General features: G+C 39.0%; 1 protein-coding gene across 4 annotated transcripts in view; it reads right to left on the bottom strand.

The window, feature by feature from the left end:
• kiz (kizuna centrosomal protein) overlaps positions 1 to 22,318 on the bottom strand; it is a 67,128-nt gene that overhangs the window by 35,970 nt on the left and 8,840 nt on the right. For all 4 annotated transcript variants that reach the window (XM_077238674.1, XM_077238669.1, XM_077238673.1 and 1 more), the window contains exons 5-9: positions 15,128 to 15,695; positions 14,731 to 14,971; positions 7,167 to 7,283; positions 6,619 to 6,786; positions 6,067 to 6,217 (exon numbers count right to left, since the gene is read on the bottom strand). In XM_077238674.1, coding sequence (XP_077094789.1) covers positions 6,067 to 6,217; positions 6,619 to 6,786; positions 7,167 to 7,283; positions 14,731 to 14,971; positions 15,128 to 15,695 — 1,245 coding nt within the window. The remainder of the gene's footprint in view (positions 1 to 6,066; positions 6,218 to 6,618; positions 6,787 to 7,166; positions 7,284 to 14,730; positions 14,972 to 15,127; positions 15,696 to 22,318) is intronic.

Below are 22,318 nucleotides of genomic sequence, written 5' to 3'. Positions count from 1 at the left end.
CCACAGTCAGTGATGGTCTGGGGTGCCATGTCAGCTGCTGGTGTTGGTCCACTGTGTTTTATCAAGGGCAGGGTCAATGCAGCTAGCTTTCAGGAGATTTTGGATCACTTCATGCTTCCATCTGCTGAAAAGCTTTATGGAGATGAAGATTTCATTTTTCAGCATGACCTGGCACCTGCTCACAGTGCCAATACCACTGGTAAATGGTTTACTGACCATGGTATTACTGTGCTCAATTGGCCTGCATCTCTCCTGACCTGAACCCCATAGAAAATCTGTGGGATATTATAAAGAGAAAGTTGAGAGAAGCAAGACCCAAAACTCTGGATGAGCTTAAGGCAGCTATCGAAGCATCCTGGGCCTCCATAACACCTCAGCAGTGCCACAGGCTGATTGCCTCCATGCCACACCGCATTGAAGCAGTCATTTCTGGAAAAGGATTCCCGACCAAGTATTAAGTGCATAACTGAACATAATTATTTGAAGGTTGACTTTTTTGTATTAAAAACACTTCTTTTATTGGTCGGATGAAGTATGCTAATTTTTTGAGATAGGAATTTGGGGTTTTCATGAGCTGTATGCCAAAATCATCAGTATTAAAACAATAAAAGACCTGAAATATTTCAGTTGGTGTGCAATGAATCTAAAATATATGAAAGTTTAATTTTTATCATGACATTATTGAAAATAATGAACTTTATCACAATATGCTAATTATTTGAGAAGGACCTGTACATATATTCTTATTAAAGTTACAAAAGTGATTCAGTCAAGAACAATGAGAGATTTTCACTTTTGTTGTTGTTTGATTAACATTAATAATGACAGCAGATAAATTGGATGCTGTTACTTTATGACAGACTGCACAGATCCAAATCCAATATACTTGTGTGCTTTCTTTCTAAACTGTTTGCGTTCACTTAAGACATAAATTACTGTGTTTACTTACACATACTTATGTGTTCAGTTCTCATACGCTTTATGAGCAGCGGCTTCATGTGCACACGTCTCTCTGTCAGTGCTGAGAAACAGTCTCTCAGACAGCTCTCTTTCGCCACTTACGGCACTTCAGCGGTTTAAATGTATTTAAAAACGCATGCAAATGATAAGCTTTCGTGACTGCGTAGCACAGCAGCTTTCTGTGAAAGAGGCGATAGTCCAAAATGTCTACCAGTTGACAGATTTACACAGGTGAATCGTGCCCCTACTTGTACCTTTGTCTTTTTGTATAATTTTTAAAAACTTTTTTTGCTTCAAATCAAAGTTTGTAATTTTGTGATTCACCTATACAGGGGTTAAAGTGAAAAAAAAAGTTCCTGAGCCTAAACTTTTTTTTTTTGTTTGGGGGGGGGGGGGGGGGGGGGGCTGCACATACGGACTTATCTTAAATGGAACCATTTATTTTCAAGTTTGGCATCTTTTTAAGAATGAAGGCCAGTATCACTGATATTAATATAGCTACTGATGTCTCGATGAAAATGATTCCCCCCCAAATTTTAAACATTTGTTAGGCTTCAAAAACAACTTTTAATTAAAGTGAACTTAAAACAGTCCTCACTTAAACCCATAATAAATGTCATATTTACCTTTCTGTCTAACAGGTATGAAATTTACAGAAATTGAATAGGGTTATAAAATAGTCCGCACTGCATAAATTATAAATTAAATTCGATTAATCCTTATTAATGCTACAAGCGTTCTTTAGTCAAAGAGTAGTTAGTAGTTTTCTCTGTTCCCTTTGTTCTTTGTAACTTTACTGACATAGAGAATTAGTAGCTGCTGTCACTTTAAGATATGCCACTGCTGACAGCATCACGCATCTCATTCTCTCACTACTCTTTACTTCCATTTAAGATTTTATTTAACTCATTTAAGGTTTATAATGATTGGTTCTTGTGAGGATACTCAAAAAACCTGACATTTTGGCATAAATGTGTGTGTTATTGTTCGATTGTTAAGCGCAAAAGAGAACTCGATACTGGCACGCAACCTTTTGTGCCTCGTGTGTGTGTGTGTGTGTGTGTGTGTGTGTCAGGCAGGAGGACATTTACTGAAGCGCGTTCTCTTTTGTCTTGTAGCTAAGAGCTTGATCATAACCCTAGATAAATAATGACAGAAAGAACAGATGCTGGGTTAATTGTGTTAAATATTTTAACACAATAAAGCTGGACAAAAATAAATCGCATACATTAACGTTGACAGCACTAACTTTACTTTACAAAACTCATACATTGCTGACAGAATATGATGCGGTGTAAAGTAGACTCGTTTTTATGGTAGGCCTACACAGAATGTTTTTTTAGTAAGCGACAGAATGTTCTACATTAAATATTTAACTAAAAGTTACCTAGCAGCAGTGTATGTTAACGTTAGCTCAGTTAGCGACGTAAGGTTAACATCAAAAGGTGTAAACAGAAAATATGATTATCCTGACCTGAGTTAATTAACGCAATCAACCAACTCACATCTCCTTTCTTTCTTTTCATCGATGATGACATTAAAACTGTCTGTGCCGCAACCGCTATACCTGCTCATTAGAACATTAAGTCAGTGAGCCATACACACAGGCTCGGTCCTGCTCCTCTGTGGCAATGATGGCGTGCGGTTAAAAATCATAAATGAATTTGAAAGTGGGGGGACACAAACGGGATTTTGAAAAGTGTGGGGGATAACTCCCCCCTATCCGTATAGGAAATTACGCCCGTGGGTAAGACATCATTCCCAGGCTTCATGAACTTGCGCTCCATGCTTTCACCGACGACGCTAACATGACGTATGGATCTCAATCACCTTGTGTTGCCGTGTTGCCAGGATCCGCCCTGCTCTGCTTCTGATAGGCTTGTGACATTAGTTAGAGCTGTGTTCCTCTCATATGATTGATAGGTGAAATCAATTGACTCGAAAATATTAAACCGCATGCATGTTCCCAATTTCATTTTATTTTTTTTCCCTCACGGTGGCACGCCGGAGATCCGGCATGGTGCCGGAATACTTTAAGCCCCGCCTATAGCTGTTTGGCTTGGTTCATGGCTTATATCACTTTAACAAAGACTTAAAAAAAAATCCCTATGGGAAAAATGAATGGGAATAATACTTGAAAAAAGAGGGCGCTCACTGTTGCCCTCTAAACAAGTAGACAAGGCCTTAAACTAGTGTTAATTTCGTTAAAATCTATAACAAAATTTTTAGTGATAGTGATGGCTCACACAATCCTTCATGTTAACTGAGCTTTCAATTTTGTTACGGAAGAGTGTGTAATCTTATTGTTTGGTTCTTGTCACATGACCTGCGGTGCGCTAGCGGCATTCTGAAAAGATGAGATTTTTTCATCTGGCTGCGCCTGGAAAAAATGAGCGCCTCGCACTTTTGCGTCGCTTCTATTATAAGCGCACTTGCCATGCGTGCCTACATTTGAAATAACGCAGTGTTTCCCATGCATAAGGCGAACTGCCCAGGAAAATAAAATTCGAATTTCACTTTCCCATTTTCTGTCCTTGGTTGGATGACGAGAGTAAATTGCGTAAATCTATCGTTGACTGTGAACTGATACGCTTTGACTCATCCAAGGCGGCAAACTGGAGATCAACTGAATGCTGAACGGTTGTTTCATTCACGACCTAATTCAGGCAAGTTATCTTATTTTTTTATTTTAATAAATCCTGATAGTCCATGAAAAATAAACAGCAAAAAGATGTAGTAAAATTTCAGTCATTTTCTCTTCAGTGGAGAATTGATTCTGAGTCATCTATATGATATCCATTTAAACAACATAGACTAAACAATATGTAGACTGAAATCGTGAAATGGCCTTAATATTATGGCCTTAATATTGAGGCCATTCCACGATTGAATGGATTAAAACAATACAAATACAAAATATAAAAGTTGAATTAAGCTTGTATTTCCTGTATTTCCTGTATAAACCCTGTATTTCTTCCCTCCTAAATTGTCTTTGCTAGGTTATCATATAAAAGTGAGTAGTGGTCTCTGTCACGTGAGAATAGCTTGCCTAACCAAAGGCAGCCAATCTCATCACAGTATATTTTGGAGAACAAAATTACCATCCAATCACAATTCGCTATCGCAAACTCGCGGTTTGTGAAGGCGGGATATAGAGAGCGTGGAGGAGTACAGTTAACAAAAGGCTATTTCCAAAGTGTTTATCACATTATTATGTGCAGTAATTTGTGAATAACTCAATGTGGTCTTGCGCTGAATGACACATACCAGAAGCGTACTCAGACAGCACACGATACCGAATCTTCAGTTAATTTTCTCTTGTGAGAAACTGACATGCGAAATAAACTTCAAGGAGAGCACCTTGTGGCATGCTTAAGGATTAGTATAAAAGGACCTTCCCCTGAAGCCTATCCATAAAGACAGGCCTTAGAAAGTTTTTTTTTTTTTTTTTAAAGCAGAGAATAATTAATTCTTTAGACAGAAACTGTCAACTTTGTAAACAGGTTTGGAAATCTGAAGATTTCATTTTGAAAATATTTGTTCATGCTTTTATAATTTTATAAATATGAATTTATGCATAATATAAATTTGTTAACGCTATTAAGTATTTTCTGTAATAAATAGAGTTCATAAACCTTTGTTTGACTAGTTTATTATGAACCCACACAATAAGCACCGTGCCACATCACCCTACCCTGCGCATCGCCCTGCCCACCACCACAAGTAAATTCTCAACCTATGGGAAATCATGAATAACAAACTTGAGAGTGCAAAAGACGCAATATGTAAAATATGCTATTTACATCTGATATCATCAGTAAACTGCTGCGTTACCAAGGCAACGACTGACACATTTGTATTAGACTGCCCATTATCAACCCCAGTGGAAAATGAAACCTTATCAGTACTGGCTGGCCCTGATCGGCACAGCATGGAACGGTTAGGCAAAGAGAACGCTTTGGCCCGATGGTGGAAAAGTCCTTAGTCTTGTGTCAAATGTACTTTTTATGGTTAAATTGATAATCAGGATTATTTTGCTCATATTATAATCAATAAAAAATTATTTTTAGATTTCATTAGAATTATTGCACATTCACCTAATAAGCACAAATTCAAGCGAATGTGCATGGTTTATTTTACCTCATCAAGTTTCCTGATTTATTACAGCCTATTTATCATATAGGCCAACTGGTAAAACAAGAAACTTCTCTCAAAAATTACAAAAGTACATTTCCTAGTAATCCAATATTTCCAAAGTACATCAAGATTTTTCCATTAAACCAACAGCAAAAAAGACTTTGTATTGTCCCACAGAGTAAGTGCATTTATTCAGCAACCACCATCGCAAATATAGTCGAGATCCATGTTTGGATTTATTACAGTTCATCACTGAGAAGGTTTGATCGCAGCAAAGAGTGCCAGCGCCTCGTAGACACTTTCATTTAAGCAGAACATCTCAAATGGAGATCACTGAACAACAGCTTACTTTTTGTCAGTGTTTTCAGATCATTCGCCCTCATCATTAGAATTACTATAAGGAATTTAAATTCAGTTTTAATTTCTGAGAATATGAAAAAAAATCAGCAAACTAGATATGAACCATTTATGAATGGTAAAAGGAACCATGAGTAGACATCCTCTTGATTTGTGCTTATAGGTGAAAGCGCAACAATTCAGATGAAATTTAAAAATAAAATCTAAAATGACAATAATCGCTGTGATTAGAATTTTGAGCAAAATAATCCTGATTATCAATTGAACTATTATGCAGCATGACAAAATTGTGACAGTTTTCATTGACTAAAACTACACTAATGCTCAGACATTTAATCGACTAAAAATTGACGAAACAAAAACAGGACAAGGTTGACTAAAAATGATAACTAAAAAAGTACATTTGACACAGGACGAAGACCAAGAAAAAAACCCTGACAAAATTAACAGTACATTTAACTCAAATTTGACCCATTTTATTCACCACAAACTGATCCATGGCTGTAGAACATTTTATATAAAAGGCCTGTGACAAGAATTCCTGAAGTATTAAAAACATCTGTGCTGAGTTTGGGAGATTGCTGTGAAGCAGAGAGCAAGTGAGAGCGAGACCTTGTCAGTGTAGGTGGCATTCTTTGTCACCAGGAGTTGAGTGAAGAGCTGGATGATATGTTCAGTACTGAGGATTTTCTGTTGTTGAAGCTGAATGAAGTGCCTGAAACAGCAATCCCACAGCTGAACGCTTTCAGCTGACAGACACAACCTACAAGCCCAAACCAGGACAAACTAATTTAACACAGGCACATCATTTCCATGATCTTATCTAATTATGACAGTATGAAAATAAGAAAAAACATATCAATAAGTATCAACTGTTATCTAAAAAGCCATTGAACAAGTATGCATGCAAATAACCACAATCGAATACAGCAAACAGCAATAGATTAAAACTACACTCACTTAAAATCATTCTCAAAATAAATAAAAAGGTAAAATAAGTCTCTTGGACTGCAATAATACTTTTTAATGCTTTTTTAAATTTAATTAAAGCTGCCAATATTAGCCGACGATATTATTCAAACAATCTCTTGCAACAGTATATGTACATAACAGTGAAACAACCTGAATAGATACTAAGACTTCAGAGAACAGTAAGCACTATACCTGATCTCTTCTGGCTTTGTAGCTGATGACCAGTGTGTGTTGACTAGATCACTGTGTAACAGGCATCCATGAGACAGACTGCAGGACAGCAGGGGCAGCTGCTGCAGAACCACAGCACCACACGCATGCAGATCCACACCATCCAGACGCCCACACTGACCACTTTTGCTGGGGAAGGCATGAAGAAACAGGATAAAAATTACAATATGTGGAGTGCAGGCACACACATTTCATCTCAGCTTTAAAAACCTCACTAATAATGCAGTATTACTAAGAGATTAGTACAAATATTCTCCACGTCCTTCAATCTACACAAATAAACACGGAGGGTATTAAAACGCCACTGCAAAATTGTCACTGTGACCCAAAACCCCTTAGAAACCAAGATTTATTGCTAGAGTGTTGTTGTTGCCAAAGTAAAGGCACTTAATTTATAGCGAGAGCCCTTAAAAGCAGGATAATGCAATTTCCACTGAATCTGTGAACACTACACCACCATGAGAGGTAGCAGACTCAAGTATGGGAACAAAACATCTTCCTTCTCTGACCTGATGATATCACTGAGTTTCTGCTCATTGACTTCGCTTCTGTAGAGGTACACGTCTTTCTCTCCGAGACGGCGCTCAATGCTGTCCAGAAGAAGACAAAATCCTTCCATGGAGAGCCTGGAGAAATGTTCAATAACAAGAACAAGAAGGTCAATTATTGGTTTATACTGTTATTGTATATAGCCTTATTAACTTATAGTGTCTTTCCTTTTGCATTAATGTTACTGAGATTAAAATCAACAGTTTTACTTGTGTAATGTAACATATTTCTGAGTAAAATAAGGGTGTGAAATTTGAAAAATAGGGTGGCATTATCCACTGGGAATTGACATTATCAGAGTGAACATTCTATTCCAAGGCATGACCTTTCAGACCTGAAAGTGAGTTTGCAGTGGATCATGGAGGACTACTTTCCTCCAGAAAACCTCCAAAACCCACTTTTAAGGGGAATTTAGTACCGAGATGAGGAGGCCGAGGGTTGAGTTCACAGATAGACTTATCCTTTCCTTTTTCATATCTACCATTATTTATCATTATTGCTTTCACATTAATTAGCATTAATGTGATTTTATAAAGGCTGCATTATCTATAATAATAGCATAAGGCAATGCCTAATTATATCATTATCCAATAGCCCACAGAAAACTATTTCAGAAATGGAGCATTTAATTACATTACAAGGTTATAAAGACATTTTCGTTTCTTAATTTTTTTTTTCTGAATATAATGCACTGATCCCCAGTAATCGTCAATGTGTACTGAAAATGAAAATAGAGTAAATTCTGATTTTGTATTGAATTTAAGTATATTAAAAACATTGTACCAATTAAAAATTGTTTTTAATGAGTAAATTAATATTTACACTTTCAAAGAATAAAAAAAATACAAATAACCATATTGTTTTTAGGTTTGGCATTGGATGGCTGCAGAAATGTGAAATATTGTTTGTGGCTCATTTTGTTCTAGCGAATCCATATCTCTCACACTGACGTATTAAGCACTGGGTGGCCCTTATAGAATAGCTTCTGCAAAACCTAAACCCAAATCCTAAAACCCCCACCACATAAAATAGCCAAAAAGAATTTATGACAATCTATAATGGGCCCTGGGGTCAGGGGCCACCAAACAATCGCTGTCTCTCTTTGGCAGGTTGTTTCCTGGAAACACCCTGATTAAGCTGCCTGTGTGAATTATATCCATGACATTCTGTGGAGCACAATCCATCTGGGCAAAGTCCTCTTCAGAGTGTCTGAAACAGCCTCCCCCATACATCCCTCTGCTCCGTCATCATCTTCCCACAGTGTATTCGCCAGGGCTCTTCAAAACACCTAACACACCTAAACAGCAGCTGATTACAGAATATTGTTGGCAACATCTATAGGTGTTTGCTCTTGAGACCATTTATATGGAGCATGTTCTCTATATTTCAGCTATTTGTTTTCTCCATAACAGCAATAATAGTTCCTCTAGCATATATTTGAGTCCACCCTAGATACAGAATGTAACAAGGGAACTGATGTGACTCTTTCTGAAAAGCAGATAAAAAATGAAAGTGACAAACTGAGATACAAATCTATTAACAAATCAATCGGTGAAGATACAGAAGCATTATACTTGCAAGGGCTTGACAACGGATCCATTACAGGGTGTTTTAGTGCTGGTCTCTCCTTTTACAAAGGTAGACGTACAATGGGTTAGTCGAAAGATCAACTGAAGCACATCAAGATCTTTGAAAACACAAACTTGTGCCGTCATATGAGAGGCTGAGAGGACAGCCTCATGAAGGGAACGCTCGAAAGAATACAATGATACACTCTCCTCTCTAGACCTGAGCACACGATAGCCTTGACTCCACTTTCGCATCACAAAATGTGTGACACGGTATTTACTAAATGCTAAGATTGATACTAATGGTTTCTCCTTCGTCTGCTTACACGCACAATAACGTTACAAGAGCTTTGTTTCTTGGCCAGGCCTCTTCACAAGGCCAAAAAAACCTCACATTCATGTTTAACAGCAAACATTCACAAAGACGAATAATATGCCAGAGAGGTCACGGCAAACCATATAAATTTAACAGACGGCAGGAAACGTAGTAGCCCATGTGGTGGGTTTTGTCAATAAAATGTCATTTTAATCTATTGAAAAGTCTTATATTGCTAGGAAACACTTTACAATCACTTCCATAGGGAACCACTGGGGCTTTGCATGCACATTAGCATCTAAAGTGAAGGGGTTGTTTGTTTTGATAATCATCTCATTTGATCACAGGGCCTTTATGCATGAAGCAAACAAATTATTCTGCCAAAAATGCAGAATTTGCATGCATACCTTTGTGCTAAATATGTATTCAACCATGATAAAGCAGGCTTCATTAATCTATTTATTCAATGCAGAAATAATAAAATAAGCAATAAAGAGCAAAAAGGATATGGCTGGAGTAATTAGTATAAACATTTATACACTTCCTGGAGGGTTATGAAGTTCGTCATAACACACTGTTTAAATTGCTGCATGTCATTCCTTGGTTTCTTTTTCTAATGTGATGTCTATAACCTATACTGTTTCCATCTACTGGAAACAGTAGTTAGGGTGTGTTCACAGTTGTAGTTCGATTCGCTTGGTTTGTTTGGTCTGGACCAAGAAAAAAATGAAGTTACCTAACATCCAAAATAATGCTGTGTTCGGGTTAAATGCGCTCGTTGTATTTGCGTAGCCACATATGATGCAGTTTTGACCAGCTGAGAACTCGTGAAGAGCTTATAAAATGTGTAAAGGAGTCAAAACAGCGGCAGGAATCCCTATTTCACACACAAACACAGATCTGCTGCGAGGAGATGCGGTTCTGATGCCTGTACCGAACTGTGATGGGCAACTTCGCGACAATGATGAGAAAAAACGGGTATGCTTGAGCATTCTATCCTTGTTAGGGTCACATCTTGTGACATCATGTACCGTTTTTGGTTCGTTTAGCTGTCTTTGATCCGTGTTGCGTTACCAGATAACACCAGAGTTCGTTTGTTTTCATCAAACCAAACATCCTAAGTGTGAATACACTCTATAACTTATGAACAGTCCGAAATCTCCACTTCAGTAGCACTTATATACACCAAACTTTCCAGTCTTGTACCTAGTTATATTATGAAGATATTTACAGAGGGATTTGTAAATATATTATTCCTAGCCTGATTTATGTAATATTTTATTAGAGTTCGTTTGGAAGCGGAGCGAGACCTATCTTTTCAGTGGTCTCGGTCCGCTTGATTGGTGCAGACCAGGGTTCAGATGGCAGCAATCACACTTACTGTATTCAAATGAACAGCACTAACAGAGCAATCGCACCAGAGTTTGTTTTCATCAAACCAAACATGCAAAGTGTGAACATACTCAGTATTCTAAAATACTGTGTAAAAAGAGGGAGAAACAAAAAGGATTAAAAATCTGGCATATTATCAAACAGGCATGTAAACAGAATCTGTATTGGTATCAATCATAAAAAATAAATTCGATCTCTAGTATTCAGAAATGTTTGTATATGTACCAAGTACATTTTATAGTGCAAATGGCCCAGCTTTTATATGGGCATTCAATTAGGCCTATAAATTTAACATGGCACCTGCTTTTTTAGATTTATCTTAAGATTACATAACAGTTTACTTTCAAAAGTTCTATGTCCATTTGAGAAGTGTACATATTTATGTTGTGTATTATAACTAGTATTGTATACTATAAATAGTATAAGTCCATTCACATCATGCAAACCTTCTGACTATCTGTCTGAGCAGAGCCTTCATGATGCCCAGACTTTTATTCTTCAGAACATTCTATGAAGTCCAGAAATAGTTGAGTCTCCTGGGACTTGGGGTCAAATCTCCCAAGGAGAAAATTGCTCCCTTACAGCATTATCTGGGATTAGGGCAATAATGTTGGATTCAGGGTCTGAGCCGTCCATACAAGGTGACCTAAAGCCACAATTGAGCCCCGCTGAGTTAGGTTGTTGGCTGTAGAACCCCAGTTCATTATATCTGTACACCCATGTGCACATGTACACGCATCTCCCATCCCAGAAAACCACACACAGAGAAAAAAAACCTCCCTGTTGTTGTGGTTTGAGTAGAAACTCTACTACTGACTGCATTAGCGAGTGATTTCAACATGCTTACTACAACACGCTGCAAAAAAAGATTTTCTTTGCTTTATATCTTGTTAAATAATTAAGGCGAGACACGGCAGGCAAAAACAGTTTTTTTTTTTCACTGGTCAATTTTGAGATTTTGGGATATTTGTCGTCAATAACATGTCTTTCAAACTTGTGGTGAAAAAAAGTCCGAAATACACATTTAGGTCTTTATTTTACTACACTTTGTCTGTTTGCGTCTGTAGATTTCGCCTAAATTCAACAAAGGTTGCCGTTTTTATGCAAAGGTTGCATAAAAAATCCCGCTGCTCCGCGAACTGCACCCTGTCATCACACACACCGTTACTGTGCGTTCACACCAGACGCGAATTGAGTGGCAAATTCCCGCCCGACGCGTCTAGTTATACGCATGTACACTTTGAATCCATTCGCGCGTCAAGAGCGAAATTGACGTGCGTAAAAGACAAAAGTTTGAAGCAAAATTTACACGCGTTACGCGTGTCGGAGGCGAAATCTGTTGGTGGCCATCTTTTTACAAGATGGCTAATGTTGATCGAGCATTCATCTAGAGTCACCGCTCTGTATTTGCTCTGGAGAGCAGAGGAGTAGGGATCATCGTCGCCGTATTTGGGTCCACCAGACACTTCGGAGGTGAACCCAGTTTGGCGAGTGTCACCATTTGCTCCAGGAGGTGCGCCTGGATGACGGCCGCTTTCAGTGGTACTACCGCCTGTCCCGCGCCCAGTTTGATGATCTGTTGTCCCGCATCGGAGCGAGGATCACCCTCGCCCTCACCCACCTAATCTGTAATTTATTTTTGTTTTGATGATAAATGGATCCAGCCTAGGCTACTACAAAAGTGATTAAACTGTCCTGTGATTTTTTTCCCTCACACAACACTGTCCAGACACGAACTATGTTCTTGCACTAAAGTATGTTGGTTCTCTTTACATTAGAATAATAATGTTTCATATAATCTAGATTAGATATGGAATAAATAGCATACAAAATTAATGTCTCGTATAATAAAATCAAGTTTTTATGTGATAAAATATTTACTTCACCACGTGACAGCAGCAAGCTGGCTCCTGATTGGTTAACGCGGCGCGAATTGACGCAGAAGTTCAGATTTTTCAACTCGGGCGGCAGACGCGAATTCGCGTCAGACGCGTGAATGCACAAAAAGCACTAAATGAATTATTTGCGCATAACGCGCCAGACGCTCAATTTGCGCTATTCGCGCCAACTTGACGCGCGAATGAGGTGAATACGCGTCTACCGCGCCAGGCTCTACGCCTCATTCGCGCCGCAGGAATTTTTTTACGCGCGTAACGCGTCTTTGCATTGACTTAACATTGAAATCACTCGCGCTAGACGCTCTATTCGCGTCCGGTGTTAACGCACCATGAGAAAGCTCTCTCTCTCATGTACAATGCTGTCTGATCCAAATATGGTGATTTCCTTTTTATCAGCAACCAATCGTGAAAGTAAAAGGGCGGATTTAACTCTAAATGCGCAATCTCGTTTTACAATATAAATCTTTAAAGCCCGTTTTCTCATAATGACTTTTCTCACATACTCCAAGTCCAAAATCTCCACTTCAGTAGCACCTGTATACACCAAACTTTCCAGTCTTGAACCTAGTTATATTATGAAGATATTTACAGAGGGATTTGTAAATATATTATTCCTAGCCTGATTTATGTATTATTTTATTACAAAAAACATGGTGGAAATCATTTTTTTAAGACTATTGACAGTATAGCAAAAGTAGATATCCATAAACCCCTCTGTAATTTTTTTTCCATCTAATTTGTGAACACAATGAAAAAAGAATTTTGAACCTGGCTTTGTCCAATACTCAGATTTTGTTTTTTAAAATATATGCAAATTAGCGCATACTTATTTAGACAATGCCTAATTTGAATATTTAAACATTAAATTACAGAAAACTTGTAAAAAAAAATTCTCATCTTAATGTAGGTAATCAACTGCGAATGTTTCATGAATGAATGAATGAGGCATTTATATAGCGCTTTCATATGTAATACTATACACCCAAAGCGATTTACAATCATATCAGGGGTTCTCTCCTCAACCAGCACCAGTGTGCAGCATCCACTTGGATGATGCGACGGCAGCCACAGTACAACGGCGCCAGTGCGCTCACCACACACCAGCTATATTCATGGTGATATCTGCTAGTTAAAAATGTTACCCTATTCACCTGTAGTGTCTCGCCTCAAGTAAAAATAATAGGGGTGTAATGATACACGTATTCGTATTGAACCGTCCGGTACGAGGCTTTTGGTTCGGTATTGCATTACAAACCGAACGATTGCCGGGACGAGAACAATTTTGTTAGCAGTCGCGATCACCATAACGTTGCCCAACATCACATGGCAAACGTGATGAAAGTGGAACGAAACTGCTCTACTTTTGTGGTTCACGGACCGTTTATCAGTGCAGCGCGAGCCGATCTTGAACAAGCGACACTGTTACTACACAGCGCTAAGAGATCCAGTAAAGAAAGCATTTGAATTTGCCACAGAAGTAATAACATCACTGCGAGATCTAGTGAGACGCATTCAAATTTCTCCGTTATTAACCGTAGATCTCTATTAGATCAAACTCTATTAGATCAGACATGGAAACAGGAGAAACATTGTGTCATGAATAAACTAGTTATAGGCATAAGGTCAAACATCAGCAACATTCACCGTGGACTTCATGTAGTAACACAAACTGTAACAATGGAAGTTTGGCAGGAATAGTAAAATGCTTTCATGTACGTCACACATCTTTTTCCAGCACTTCAAAACTCAAATATTACCATATTTAAATGTTATTTTTAATGTGATGACCAAAACATCATTTGTTCATCCTTCAAAGACTACGGTCCCTATTTATAAAACTAAACGTTTCAAGATGTAGGAAAACTCACACTTATTTAAAAATAATATATTTTTTCTATACGTAATTTTATTTATTTTTTATAAAGGAAATTTTTCTGGCATTTCTTTCTTTTTGCTGTATCGAAAACGTACCGAACCGTGACAACACTGTGTCGTATCGAACCGAACCGTGAATTTTGTGAACCATTACACCCCTAAAATATAACCAAATATACTTAAAACTAAATCTTCAGGTTTAAGCGAATACTATCAATCGGGCAAGACAAACAATAATTTAAAGGGAAGCCAATATCTTAAACGGCACTTTAATCTTTTACAATTTTGTAAAATATGCAAATATGCAATTTTGCATCTATATGATTATACTTAAATAAGTGAACACGATACTGTAATTGGATCGATAATGAAAAATCTAATACTGCGTAGTAAACATTCAGTAGGGCCGAGTCTTTAGGTCTAGAGTTTAGGTCTTTCAGAAGAGAAAACCGTGGAGTAATCCAAGCAACTGTACCTGTTGGGGGATTCGAGAGAGTCAGGCCTTCCATACTGCCGTGTGTTGACCTGCTCGTGTGTGCCACTGCTGGTTTGAAAAGGTATTACACTCTCCTCTTGAATTACATCATCTCCTCTCGAGGTGTGATGCCCACTTTGACTCGGTGAAACTGAAACATCACTGTCCGTCTCCATCGAAAGGTATGGTTTAATTTCACCAGCTGGATTGAGAATGCTGGGACGTTTGCTGTTAGTGTGATCTGAAATGTGTATAAGACTACCATGAGTAAGTATAATTCTTAAATTGGGCTAATCAATTAAAAAGTGACAAACATTGATGAAACTTGGCAAGTCATGTCAATACACCCGTTTACTGACAATGTGGAATTAAAAGTAACTGAGCAGGAATTTCAAACCTGGAAGATCTTGACGTCTTGGCACAGAGTGACCTTCATCCTCTGCAGACACTTCCTCATCCTCATCTTCAGAGTTCACGTACTGTGAGGAATCTCTTGGATCGGTGGTATCTGGGGAAGGACTGCGGGTTGGGCACCGCTGTAATGCCTCAATGTCCGCAGGCTTCTTCACGGTCACAGATAGAGAGGACACTTCAGCTTCCTTCAGAGTCATGTGAGGTGAGATTCGTTCTTCCCATCTTTGCTGCTCTCCTGCCCTCTGAGAGAAGTCCCAATCAGACTTCATCTGCTTTCCATGCACGTCACTCAAACATTTGTCCTCAAGGAAATCACCTGAGTTTAGAATGTTATCAGATAAAATGGCAGTGCCACTGGCTTTTGAAACATGGGAGTGCATACAAAGGCCACTTTGTAGAGGAGAGAGTGAAGGATGATTAGACATCAGCTCTGTCTGAGATGGTGAACGTTGATCATTTCTTGATGAGAGGCTGGAGGTCTGGTGACCCGTGGAGATAACAGCACTCTGTGATGAGCCGCGTGTGCTGGGGAGCTGGAACCTGCTCAGGTGCTGTTCAAGTGAAACAATAGATATGGTAGATATAAGTGGTGGCAGAAAGAAGTTGATGGCAATTAGGGCTAGGCACAAAAACGATAACGATAATTATCCTGACATAATTTTCCTCTATAAAATTACAACAAAAGTTCGATAAGTGTTCAATATAATGTTTATGCACTATGCAAATAATGCTGGCATGCGTGTTGCAGACAGTCACACTGGTGGCAATAACTGATAAGTGCTGCCATTTCCGTTACGTATGAGAAACACAAACTGCAAACGCAGAAAAAGCGGAACGACAAAAAAGAGCTGCTTGTTTGAGCCGCACGGCACATGGAACATTTATCAGTTCGGCTCAAATCACGCAACCACTAAACAGGGCTGTGAGATCCGGTGAGAAGCGCTCAAATTTAGTTCAGAGTTCTCACATACAAACCACAAATCAAATGCCTTGTGATTTCAACTAATTTCAATCCAGATGAAACATTCTCAACAACACTGACACAAAAAAACAGCAGAAACACCAACCCACAACAATACAGTTACAAGGTTTTTCAATCCACAAGTCTCCAACATTTACCATGATTGACAGTAGTAACACTAACTGAAACCAAGGGATTGTGGCAGAAATGTGGGACATTCATATTGAATTTGATATTATTAATGTAGACATTAAATGTATTAAAAGAGTAATGGAACATAATTGGAATATTTTTTGTTATTAAGCTATAGCATTTATATTATACCCTATCGGGTACAACGGGGCTAAAGGCGCACCTGGGTAAAAGTCGCATTTTACTTTATTATCCTTTAAACCACTAGATGGCACAAAAATTCACCTCAGCACTTTTCTAAAAAATGCGTTTAAAGATGCACGTGGAAATTTGGCTGATCCTTGACACAATCGCGTGACATGGTTAGATTCAGATGGTAAATATAATATATTAAGTTGGGAGTCCACCTTAGAGATAATCACAACACGATATAATGAAACCATCATATTTAATCATATCATATAATAAATATATTACATCTAACATTAGAACTGTAAAGCTACATAAAATTATTATACCCATTATTTACATAAACCCCTCCTCCGAGAATACTTAATAAGCGGGGCGAGGCCATTTTATATTGCTGTTTTGGAGATGAGTTGTCGCAAATGCCGTCGGAACACTGCTGTTATTTTCATCCGGATTGCAGGTACGCTTTGTTCAGCCTTCCTAGGGACGAGGGAGTTAGGGATCAATGGTTAAAATTTATTTTTAACTCGGCCCCTCATAATTATGACCCAAATCTCGCTCTCTGTGCTGCACGTTACGGAGGAAAGCTTCCACAATCGTGGCGAGTTCAATGCAGGATTCACACAACGGCTTGTCCTGTGTAGATCCAAGATGGCGCCGCGGATGGCTGCCTCGGTGTGGAGCTCTCCAGCTATTGTGTTGTTTTTGTTCGTTTGTTCTGCGTTTAGTCATTCTTTTCCTATCAGTTTCACCAAAGACGAACTACTGGACATTAGGAAACACACACCAGAAACCTTTTCTACAGTTTTTGATTATTCGGACGTTTTGCTGGACATTCTCGTCGGAGGTGCAGCGTTGTTGTTCAAACGCGCGTTCAGACGCAAACGCGGGAAGCGAGCCGGCGCGCTGGTTAAACTCCGCGAGCGCGGCCTGCGCACTGCACTCCCCAGCATTCATCTCGCGAATCTCCGATCCCTTCCAAACAAAACGGATGAACTTCTTCTCCTCACCCACACTAATAAGGATTTTTTAAACTCTGCTGCTTTGTGCTTCACTGAAACCTGGCTGAGTGAAGCCATACCGGACAACGCAATACATCTGCCGGGCTTCCAGCTGTTCCGAGCGGATCGCATCGCGGAGCTAACGGGGAAAACGAGAGGTGGTGGATTGTGTTTCTACATTAACGAAAGTTGGTGTTCAGATGTAACAACACTGAAGAAGATGTGCTCTCCTAATTTAGAGGCACATTTCATAAACTGTAAACCCTTCTACTCGCCTCGGGAATTTTCCTCTTTCATTCTCGTGAATGTTTACATCCCTCCAGACGCGTGCGTGAGCGCGGCGCTACAACAGCTGGCTGAACAAATATCTGAAACGGAACAAAGGTACCCAGACTCTCTTTTAATCATTCTTGGGGATTTTAACAAAGCAAATCTTTCCCGTGAACTACCAAAATACAGACAGCACGTTACATGTCCCACCAGAGACAGTAATATACTGGACCACTGTTACACCACAATAAGAAATGCATATCACTCCGTCCCACGGGCAGCTTTGGGGCTCTCTGATCACTGTTTGGTTCATCTCATACCGACCTACAGGCAGAAACTGAAATCAGCTAAACCTGGAATAAGGACTGTAAAAAGATGGACTAATGAAGCAGAGCAGAATCTACAGGCCTGCTTTGATTGCACTGATTGGACTGTTTTTGAAGCTGCTACCAATGATCTGGATGAGCTCACAGATACTGTAACATCATATATAAGTTTCTGTGAGGATACATGCATTCCTACCAGGACATTCTTATCATTCACTAATGATAAACCATGGTTTACTGGGAAACTCAAACACCTTCGTCATGCCAAAGAGGATGCTTACAGAAGTGGGGATAAAATCTTGTATAACCAGGCCAGAAACAGATTGACAAAGGAGATCAGAGTTGCTAAAAGGAACTACTCTGATAAACTGAAAAACCAGTTTTCATCCAACGACCCATCATCAGTCTGGAATGGCCTGAGGAACATTACCAACTACAAGTCACCATCCCCTCGATCTGTGGACAATCAACACCTGGCTGACGATTTAAATTCATTTTACTGTCGGTTTGAAAAGCCCTCATTCACACCACACACCCGGTCTGATCTGCACTTCACACATTCAGCATCACCTCCTGTTCTCCAATTATCACTCCCCCCTCCTGCCATCCAACCTGAGCTTAAGGTCTGTGTGGAGGACGTGAGCCGAGTCTTCAAAAAACAGAAGACTAGGAAAGCCTCAGGCCCAGACGGCATCTCATCTGCTTGTTTAAAAGCCTGCGCTGACCAACTGGCCCCGGTCTTCACGCAGATCTTCAACAGATCATTTGAGCAGTGTAAAGTTCCCTGCTGCTTCAAACGCTCCACTATCATTCCTGTCCCCAAAAAACCCAAAATCACTGGACCTAATGACTACAGACCTGTCGCCCTCACGTCTGTGGTCATGAAGTCGTTTGAAAGACTGGTGCTGGCCCACCTGAAGGACATCACTGGACCCCTGCTGGATCCCTTTCAGTTTGCTTACAGAGCAAACAGGTCTGTGGATGATGCAGTCAACATGGGACTGCATTATATCCTGCAACATCTCGACAGACCAGGGACTTATGCAAGGATCCTCTTTGTGGACTTCAGTTCGGCCTTCAATACCATCATGCCTGGTCTTCTCACAGCCAAACTGACCCAGCTCTCCATACCATCCTCGATCTGTCAGTGGATCACCAGCTTCCTGACGGACCGGCAGCAGCGAGTGAGACTGGGGAAACACACATCCAAGACACTCACAATCAGCACTGGTGCTCCCCAAGGGTGCGTTCTCTCCCCACTGCTCTTCTCCCTGTACACTAATGACTGCACTTCTAAAGACCCCACTGTCAAGCTCCTGAAATTCGCAGACGACACCACTGTCATCGGTCTCATCCGAAACGGTGACGAGTCTGCTTACAGACTGGAGGTTGAACAGCTGGCTGCCTGGTGCAGTTATAACAACCTTGAGCTGAACACGCTCAAAACAGTGGAGATGATCGTGGACTTCAGGAGGAACAGCTCAGCACTCCCCCCACTCACCATCATGAACAGCACTGTGGAAGCAGTGGAGTCATTCAGGTTCCTGGGCACTATCATCTCTCAGGACCTGAAGTGGGACAATCACATTGACTCCACTGTGAAAAAGGCCCAGCAGAGACTGTACTTCCTTCGCCAGCTGAGGAAGTTCAACCTGCCACAGGATCTGCTGATTCAGTTCTACTCAGCCGTCATTGAGTCTGTCTTGTGCGCTTCCATCACTGTCTGGTTTGGTTCAGCTACCAAATCAGACATCAGGAGACTACAACGGACAGTCCGGACTGCGGAGAGGATTATTGGTGCCCCCCTGCCAAACCTCCAGGAGGAAGAGAGCAGGTAAAATCATCACAGACTCCACTCACCCTGGACACCACCTGTTTGAACTGTTACCGTCAAGACGGAGACTCAGATCACTGGCCACAAGAACATCTCGGCACAGGAACAGTTTCTTCCCACAGGCCATTTCCCTCCTGAACAGTTAACACTCCTCCCAAGGCATATGCCTGTAAGTGCAATACTCCCACTGTTTAGTGCAATATCCCACAACTCAGGTGATACTTATATGTAGATTTATTTATTTATAATATTCAAAACACTGTAAATAGGTTCATAATCTGTAAATCTGAAAATGTCTATTCTGACTAAACCCAACTGTGATAGTTTTATTCTCATATATTTATATTTTTATTTTTTATTCTTATAATTTGTAGTATTATGTTTCATGTTGTATTTGTATATGTCCACTGGAAGCCTCAGTACCAAAACAAATTCCTTGTGTGTGCAAGCACACTTGGCAATAAAGCTCTTTCTGATTCTGATTCTGAAAGATGGAGCAGTTCCACTCTTTAAGAACAGAAGCTTTCGTTTACGAGCCACAACCTGTAAGTATGATTTATTTTTCATCGATGTGTTTTCCTGTAATAGTTCGTATTGTTAATTGTACGTTGTAGCAAGGAAGTAAACAAATGGCAACGCTGTTTGGCTCTGCTGGTTTGTTAAATGCTCATTCATACTTAACGTTATCTGACAAACAACTAACGTTACAAACTTTTTTTTTAATCTCAACAGCGAACTTGGAATTAGTGTAAATTATTCTTTGATTCGAGCTTTTATGTTTATCTACATGCTTGTTTATCTACAGGCATGCTAAACATGGTTCTGTCTTCTGTGTTTGATTTGGCTAACTTACTGTAGTAAAGCCAATGTTTAGTGTTCGTTTTGGGTTAATAGTTCTGGCGACAGATATTTGGCTACAATCGTTCTAAAATACAAATGTAATGGTGGCATACAGTCAGAAACGATCACTATAGATCCGCAGTCTTTACTCAAAAAAATCGCTTTGAGTACTGTAGTATAATTTGTTAGAACGATTATATGAAATTCTTGTATATGAAGCCTATTTTTTTGTAATTCTATAATAATTAGTACAATTAAATAACAGCATATCTAAAAAGTAATGAAATAACAACAAAAAACAAACCTTTCTGAAACGTCGTTTAACAGCCGTTCTTGAACAGGTTCTGCCTGATCATCTTCAATATCTTTTCCCCGGGTCCGATTGGTTTTATTGACGCCATTGTTTATAATACACCAAAGCGCAAACTACCGGTAAAGGTACGGGGCGTGACATTTCCGGGAGACGTGCACTAGACGGTTAGCGAATCACAACACACTGGGCCAGCTAACCAATCTGAGCCCATTGCGTAGTTTTGAGGGACTGGCTTGACAGAACCAGGAACCCATCAGACCGTTTTTACAAGGAGGAGAAGAGCAGTGTAGAATAAAGGTAAAATATATGAAAAATAATGAAATTTTTAAAAAACGAAGCATGAACACGTTACAGTGCACCCCACAAACACAATCAAACCTTCAAAAAAAAGCGTTTTACCACCCCTTTACAAAACCAACCACTTTTATGAATTATTTTAACACAAAAATGTTGCTACATCAATGTTCAATAGGATATATATATTTTTAGTGTATACCATACACTATGAGAGTAGTGAAAAGCACATCTTTCTTAAGGTGTGCCTTAAGCTTCGTTGTACCCTACTAAATGTCTTTAGGCCACTTTTTTTCATAACAAATACCATAGAAGCAATTTAGTTTTAACCATGGTAGTGAGGTGCAATCCATGGTTTTAGCTGTGGTTAACATGATACAAATACTATGGAAGACCTATAAAAATTAGATTGTTACAATTTGTACAGAAGTTACTGTTTTTGTTAATGAACATATATTTACATCTGCATCCCTCAAGCTACTGTCAAAAGTTCATTTCTAAGGGACAAAACATAATATTAATTTGCGAAATGTTCACCTGTTTGAGTTCAAGTGCTTGTCATGTTTGATTATAAAACCATAATTAACTGTTTGGTTTCTACAATTTTCACTCAGGAGAAAAGTTCTGCCTTTAAACTAAAGAATTAAAGATTTGACATTTATCGTGATAATTATCGACATAGACTGATTTGACAAATTTTATAAGGATACTTTTTTGGCCATATTACCCAGCCCTAATGGCAATTCACTTAAAAAATGTAATTCTCTCATCATTTACTTACCTTTATGATGTTCCAAACGTTGTTATTATTAAAATAATATATCATAACATTATAAACCATAAAATAAAATGTCATTATATAATAAACATTAACTGAAAAAAAAATTAAACTTAATTTTTCAGCTTTTGTCATCTATTATCATTTATCATTTTTTTTTTTAAGTTGAGATAATAAAATCACAAAAACTTAAAAACTAGACATATATAAAAAAAAGAAAACTAATAAAAATGACA

Source organism: Siphateles boraxobius, unplaced genomic scaffold, assembly GCF_051911475.1.
Source record: "Siphateles boraxobius isolate OS27281-9 unplaced genomic scaffold, OSU_SipBor_1 22, whole genome shotgun sequence".
Classification (NCBI taxonomy): domain Eukaryota; kingdom Metazoa; phylum Chordata; class Actinopteri; order Cypriniformes; family Leuciscidae; genus Siphateles; species Siphateles boraxobius.
Note: the sequence above shows the minus strand (reverse complement) of the source record. Positions and strands in the feature narration are given on the sequence as shown.